The sequence below is a fragment of the Apodemus sylvaticus genome, chromosome 2, assembly GCF_947179515.1.
Source record: "Apodemus sylvaticus chromosome 2, mApoSyl1.1, whole genome shotgun sequence".
NCBI lineage: Eukaryota > Metazoa > Chordata > Mammalia > Rodentia > Muridae > Apodemus > Apodemus sylvaticus.
Window position 1 is genome coordinate 156,749,439 of NC_067473.1, and position 8,032 is coordinate 156,757,470.

Consider the following 8,032-nt stretch of genomic DNA (forward strand, 5'->3'; position numbering starts at 1 on the left):
TCAACTCAAGAATGTGCTCTGAAACTGTGAAAATTAATCAAAAGAGAAAGATGTAAGACTCGACATACAGAGGACTTAACACAGAGAACTAGTTGAGAACAGACATACAGCACTTAGGCTGCAGAAGACAAGAAATTGAAAGAAAGGATTATCTGTCACAGGTAAAGTTGGAATGATTTGCATATACTTGGTATTAATTACAATACACTAGGGATGTTGTACTTATTTTACACAGAAAAACTCTAAGAAAAATGCCAACCTGATAAAAGAAAGGAAGCATGAATAGAATATGGTCTACAATACAGCACTGCCAGCTCCACAGTTCATACTTAAGAAGCATGTGGGGGGATTACTAAAAGAAATGATAAAAATGTCTCAGGACATTGTGAGTATATTGAAGTTTGTTAGGTTATGTGCATAAGTTTCAGTAGCCTCAGGCAGCCAGCTAGCCATAGGTGAAAGAGAAAATTTTGAATCTCAAAAAGGAGGATATAATGAATTTTACAAGAAGATGGATAGAACTGGAAAACATCACCCTGGTTGTGGTAACCCAGACCCAAGGGGACAGACTCAAAATGTATATACTCAGTGATAAGTAGATATTAACCAAAAGTGCAGAATTACTTTGAATTAGAATCAGCCAAAGAGACAGGGGCCCCAAGGAGATGGATGGCATCACTGAAATACCCTCAAAATTTTTGACTAAGAATTGGTCTTGTCTAAAACAAAGACAGGGACAAAAATGCAGCAGAGAGTGAAGGAAAGGCCATTCAGTGATTGGATAACTTGGGATCCATCCCATCGTTCGCCACCAAACCATAACACTATTAGCGATGTTTTCTTGTACTTGCAGATTTGAATATAGCATGGCTGTCCACTGAGAGGCTCTATCAGTAACTAACTGAGACAGACTCAGATACTTACAGCCACCCATTGGACTGAGGTTGGGTAACCCTATTGAGGAGATAGGGATAGGACTAAAAGAGCTGAAGGGGATGGTAACCCTATAGAAACAATATAAATTAACACAGATCCCTGGGACCTCCCAGAGACTAGTCTGCCAACCCAAGAGCACACATGGGTTGGTCTGAGGACCCACATCCAACATGTAGCAGAAAACTGCTTACTCTGGCTTCAGTGGGTCAGGATGTGCCTAGTCCTATAGAGACTGGATGCTGGAGGGAAGGGAGATGAAGAGCCACATATTGTGGGTGGTAGGAACCGAGAAGCACAATCTAAGAGGCCAAAGGTGGGGGAATGGGGTTAAAAACTCTGGGAGGGATACAAGTACAGTCATAAACACATCTCTTATAAATAATTGCATACATTAGAAATGTCATAATAAGCATATGTCCAAAATAACATATTTAAAAGAAAAAATAAAATTTATGAAGACACAGCTATATTGCTATTAGGAAGGACATTCTCCATTATGTTAATAGCAGCCATATATATATAATAGCCATAAGCAGGAAAAGTACCCTAATCGCCAGGAGTCAATCTCACATAGATCTCAAAATCTCCTCCTTTCATCTTACATACTCAAGCTTGCTTTTAGAAAGAAAAATAGTAGCTTTCATGTTAGCCATACAGAGCTCACCTGAATGGGATAGAACAGAGTTTACCTGTGTTTAGGTTACCACAGCAACTCCTTTCCACTTTACCTCCTCTTGATCATTTTCCTGAACCAATTTCCTGCAGTAATAGTCACCTTTTTTTTAATGGGATTTTGAGAGACAATCATGAGAAACTGTTCCAGAAAAACAATGCTTGCCCCCCCTGAAATTGTTCCCCACAACTATGTCTTACCCCTTTACCCCTCCCTATACCTTGCTTGCTTCCTTTTATATTGCCATGTGCAAAGCAAAAAAATTTGCCAGCTTGATCCGAATACTGTCTTGCTGTCCATCTCTTGCATCTCTTGTCTCCCATTCTCTGCTATGTAGTACAGGGACTCCGTTGACTGTCCTGAGGGTTGGTACAACTAATGTCTTTCAATGAAAGAATGGATACAGAAACTATGGGACATTTACAAAATGGACTAGTCCTCAGCTCTTAATAATGATAACTTCACAAACATTTGTAGGCAAATGGATGAAACTAGAAAATACCATCCTGTGGAAAGTAACCGAGACCCAAAAGGACATGCATGGTGTACACTCACTGATACGTAGATATTAGCCCCAAAACTAAGAATATTTTGTGGTAGGGATCAGGCATGTGGGAGGGACTATCAGAAAGTACCAATTGCCAGGGTTGCAAAAGGCTCCTAAGACTCATTGGGATGACATTAGCCGCAATACTCAACAGAATGGTGATTGATCCTGAGGAGACCACCTCCAGAAGTTAGGTATGGCTAAAAGTTGAGGGATGGGACCTGGGGACCAATCACCTATCTCAAAATATTTACCACAGAATTGTTCCTGCCTAAATGAAACTTGGGGCAGAAAAGCAAAAATGGAGCAGAGACTGAAGCAATGTCCATCCAGAGATTGCCTCACCTTGGAATCCATCACATCTGCAGACAACAAAACCCGACACTATTGCTGATGGCAAATACTTGCAGAGACGAGCTAGTATAGCTGTCCTCTGAGAGGTTCTGCCAGCACCAAGAGAAGACAGATGCAGAACCTCACTGCTAACCATTGGATTGAACCTGGGGACCCCAGTGGAAGAGTTAGGGGAAGGACTGAAGACAATGAAAGAAATTGCTACCCCATATGAAGAACAATACCAACTAACTGGACCCTGGAGAGTTCCCATGGACTAAACTACCAGCCAAATGGTATACATGGGTGGTTCTATGACTCATACTACATATGTACCAGAGGACTGCCTTATCTTTCACCAAAGCGAGGGGAGGCACTTGGTCCTGTGGAGGCTTGTTGTCCCAGTAAAAGGAGGATGATAGAGGAGGGAGGTCAGAGTGGGTGGGTGGTTGCAGAATTACCCTCTTAGAGTCAAACGGGAAGAGGGATAGGATTGAGGGTTTGGGGAGATGAAACTGGGAAGGGAGAAAACATGTGAAATGTAAATAAATAAAATGACAAATATTTAAAAAATAACTCATAAAATCTTATAAAAATAAAAATCTAGTCAAGCATGATGGAGCATGATTTTAATCCCAGCCCTGGGCAAGCAAAGGCATGAGGATCTCCCTAATGCTACATTGGGCTACAAAGGAAGTTCAAGACTGGGAAAATTTGCATAGTGAGAATGTCTCAAAAATAAATGTATAGGTGAAAATTAATAATAAAAATGAAATGGTATGGCAGCCTAATTCATTTTTCTAAGATTTATGTTACTTCACTAAGGTTAGTAGGATATATTGAACACTGGATCACTGTTATTTGCCAATTAATGTGTTTCTAAGTAAACTTTTTCATGTTTATGACTAATTAAGATGTAATTGACTCATAAATATTACCTCTCTAACACTGTTCATAAGAAATCATTACTGATAAACAAAAAGATTTTTAAACAAAGACAAAAGTAAAAACTTTCCTATCAACAGGAGAAAATTAACAACAATACAAATGTTTAGCCAGAGTAAGTCTGACCCATGGCTGTTATTATAAATGAATCTTATGTGGCAATATGAGCTGATACCACAGTAAAATAATCAGGAATATGTTCATAGTAGTTACTGTGTACATATGTGCATAGAATTATTATAGCTCATGCTTTGTGATGCTCTAAAACTACATACAAAATAAAGACAGTATTAAAAATGGTTAATAGCAAAAGAAATTTTCTTGTAGTGCTAAGAATACAGGTTGTTAACACCTTGACTTATACTTTTTTAATTTTAAAGGCTTAAAATTAAATTTATTTTACAAACATCATTTCATGTTAAGAATAAACTATTCTTCAGAGTTAAAATGATAACAAAATAGTGAATAATTAAGCAGTCCCATACCTCATCAATAATCAATAACTTGATTAATTAACATTTATTACTATCTTATTATCTTTAATGTAAGAAGCAGCTTGCTCTGTGTACCTGTGGTATGTTGTAGAGACTTAGAACTCGGGAGATCTGAGTTGATATTCCTGTTGAAATGCCTCCTATGACTGCAACCAGCTTATCAGTCTTCCCAGGCCTGCAGCTGTAGTTAGGAAGTGGGGGGCTTTCTCCTGAGAGCAAAGCCATAGAACTTTCCATGGCCTTTGTTTCAAAAAAGTCAACATTGAAGAGATAGAATCCCAGGGACATATTGAATAGAATATTTGGGTTCTTATTGATTTCTTCTATTGCAAAAACTGTTGCCAAAATGTGCTGATAATTTTTGGTGAGATTCCTGGGAGGAAAAATTGGAAAGAACATGTTTTTGTGTTCTTTTTATATTAACTAATTAATTATATTAATTCTTTCTTTAATTATTTTGTGTTTTTATATTAACATATATAATATAATTATTTATATTATTTTATATATTTTAATATCATAATTAAAATGCAATTACATTCTTTACCTCCCTCTCTTTTCTCTATGTAGCTCCTCCCATTCTACCACTCAAATTGTCCATTTTTATTCACAACAACCTAATTCATATAAAAATTGTACATGATATTCCAAGAAACAGGCTGTCTATTCAATAGTGAAAATATGGAGAAAATTGTGCTAAAAAATAAGATTCATAGTACAACCTGTTATTAAATCCATTATTTTTGTTTTTGAATTTTTTTAGGCATTGTCTTGCTCAATCAAGATTTAACTTAAACTCCTTATGTAATCTAAGTTAAACTCAGGCTCACAATGATCCACCTGCCTCTGCTTCTCAAGCTTTGGGATTAAAGTTTTGTACCACCAAATACTATCAAATACACATTTTCCAATATTTTCTGTATGACTTGTGTCTTTGAAATAAAATGGAAGAGTAAAGCATGTGGGAAATAGCAAACATTAAATCTTAGTATTTCATGCAGTCTTCAAAGAATAAGATAAACCTCAGGAAAATACAAAGTGCTTAATCACCAATAGCAACTGAAAAAAAATAGTGTCAAGTGTACATTTAAACAGGAAAACTAAAATCTTCTCAATACAATATATTAAATAACTAAAAAGAAAAATTGTTTTTGACAGCAAAATGCTTTTAAAAATTTCTTACATATTTAAGAGAATTCAGCATGTGTAGGGGAAAGGCACACAGTCAAGGCTGAGTAGCTATTGGCATTTGGTGGCTAACATGGAAGGGACAGCCAGTTTCATGAGGAGGTTTGTTTTAGTAGCTTGCCTAGACTCTAGATAATGCCCTATACTCATGCAGTGCTGACATGCCTAAATGAACTCAGTACATTAAAATTTGAGAGAAACAGAGAGACAGACAGACAGACAGACAGAGAGCCACCATTAAGTTGAAGGCAGGAGACATTGGAAGGGGACCAGTAGAGTAGGGTGAGATCAACATATATTGTTTACATGTATGAAATCTTGAAAGAATATATTTTTAAAGCGAGAAGCCAAACACTTACAAAATATCAGTTTCTGGTATATTCATTGTATCATTAAAGCCAAATTTAATTCTACTGTCTTTAGCAGTCACTCTGAGGGAAAAGATTCCTCCAATAACAAAATGCCCATCTTGATAGTAGCCAGGAGAAGCAGGTATACTTAAGGAGAAACAAGAAATTTCTTCCTGGAATACAATGACAAAAGTCAGGAGAGAGAAGGCATTGAGTAATTCCATAATAACATTGATGAATAATTGATAAAACCCAGATATCTGTTCAGTTGAGAATCTTGGACTAATCATCCGTTAGAGTACATCAACAAACTGGTAAAAGATGTCTGGTTGAACCATGTGGATCAAGGTTATAAAGTATTGTTTTGTCCTGGCTCAGTCCCAGCAGTATCTAAACACTCCCTCAGTTCCCTGGAGTCCAATCTGCTTTATACCATCTTAGCCCTATATTATGTCCCCTTCACAGAGTCACTGTGAGTCTCCAAGGACTCATGAATCTCTCACTTGGCACCTGGGATTCCTGATTCTCAGCAGGAAAACACACAATTAAGAAAAAATGTGAAGTCCACTAAAACACCTGTGGGGTGTGTTCATTCACTGAGCTGAGACTTGTCCAGTTCTCAAGGTAAAGAGAGACTAACCGGTGGAAACAAAATTAAGTCATGAAGAGTCATCTGAAGGAGGCATCACAGGGCTCAGTGTTTGTTAGGCAAGAACTAGACTCTTAATTATTTAACATCAGTATCATTTTAGAGTATTTCTGTAAGGAAAACCAATAGTGTTACATTAGAAACATTCTTTCTGATTACTATATTGGGTCAAATATCAGCTTGTATTTTTTATTGGATATTTTATGTATTTACATTTCAAATGTTATGCCCTTTCCTAGATTCCTTGCCAGATCTTTCCTATCACATTCCCTCACCCCATGGTTCTATTATAAGTGTGCTTACCTACCCATTCCCACCTCACTGACCTCTCATTCTCCTACCCTGGGGAATCAAGCCTTCAGTGGACCAAGGCCCTTTTCTCCCATTAGTGCCAGACAATGTTATCATCTGCTACATATGCAGCTGGAACAATGGGTCCCTCCATGTGTACTCTTTGCTGGGTAGTGAGAGGTCTGGGGAGTCTGCTTGGTTTTTATTGTTGTTCTTCCTAAGCAGTTGCAAACCCCTTGAGCTCCATCAGTCCTTCCTCTAACTCCTCCATTAGAGACCCCCTGATCAGTTCAATGGATGGCTGTGAGTATCCACTTCTGTACATGCCAGGCTCTGGCAGAGACTATCAGGAAACAGCTATATCAGGAACCTGTCAGCATGAACTTAATGGCATCCACAATAGTGTCTACAGTTGGTGACTGATTGTTAATACTTGTTTTGATGTATGTGGTGATAGTGTGTGGGGTGTGTATAGGGGTGTGTTTGTGTTTGTGATGTGTGTGTGTGTGTGTGTGTGTGTGTACTTTCATAATTTTTTTTGGCTTTACTAGCATGCAATTATTTATTTCCTGCATTTTCATGCCTGTAATTAATGCCCTTGGATTAGAGTTTTTGTTCTTGTATACTGGGTTTGCATGGATTTTTGGATGGATGTTTAGTTTTAGATTTCTCATGAGACATTTTCTTTTCTCCATCTATGGTGATTGAAACTTTTGCGGGGTATAGGAGCCTAGATTACCATCTGTGGTCTCTTAGAGTCTCAATGACATTTGTGCAGGCCATTCTATCTTTTAGAGACTCTGTAACGATGAAACATATAATTCTAATAGGTTGGATATTTATGTTACATGACGAATTTATTTGCAGCTTTTAATATTCTTTGGTTCTTCTGTATATTTACTATATTGATAATTAAATGATAGAGAGATTTTAATTTCTCGCTCAAAATATTTGGTGTTCTGTGAGCTTCTTTTACCTTTTTAGACAGCTCTTTTTTTAGGTGTGGGGAATTTTCTTTCATGATTTTATTGTAAATATTTTCTGGGAATTTTATCTCAGAATCTTTCCATCTTCTTTTCATAATATGCTTAGGTTTTGTCTTTTCATTCTGTCCCAGATTTCCTGGAAATCTGAATATAAAGTAGAAACTGAGGGAATGGCCAACCATTAACTGACACAATTTGATGTCAATGGACAAGAACAAATCAATGACAATATTAATGACAGTCTTATGTTTGCAGATACGAGTCCAGCATGGGTGATCTATGAGAGGACCTGCCCACCACCTGATTCAGATAGAGGCAGACACCCACAACCAAAACAATAGATGGAGCTTTGGGACTCTCATGGAAGAATAGAATGAAAAATTGCCCACCAAAATAAAGGGATAGGAACTCCACAGGAAGTCAATCAGAATCACCTGACCTTGACCTTTGGTTGCTCTCAGAGTCTGAACCACAATCAAAGAACATACAGTGTCTAGTCCTAGGCTTCCCCATACATATTTAACAGATATGCTGATTTGGATTTGTGTAGGTCCCAAACAAATGGAGTGGGACCTATCCCAAAGCTCTTGCCTGTCTCCTGAATATGTTCTTCTAGGTGGGCTGCCTCATTTGGCCTCAG

General features: G+C 37.6%; 1 protein-coding gene across 1 annotated transcript in view; it reads right to left on the reverse strand.

The window, feature by feature from the left end:
• The window catches only part of LOC127678094 (vomeronasal type-2 receptor 26-like), a 42,070-nt gene extending 36,380 nt beyond the window's left edge, over positions 1-5,690 (reverse strand). The window contains exons 1-2 of the mRNA XM_052172900.1: positions 5,476-5,690; positions 4,004-4,301 (exon numbers count right to left, since the gene is read on the reverse strand). Of these exons, the coding sequence (XP_052028860.1) occupies positions 4,004-4,301; positions 5,476-5,690 (513 nt within the window). The remainder of the gene's footprint in view (positions 1-4,003; positions 4,302-5,475) is intronic.
• Positions 5,691-8,032: the final 2,342 nt, after the last annotated feature.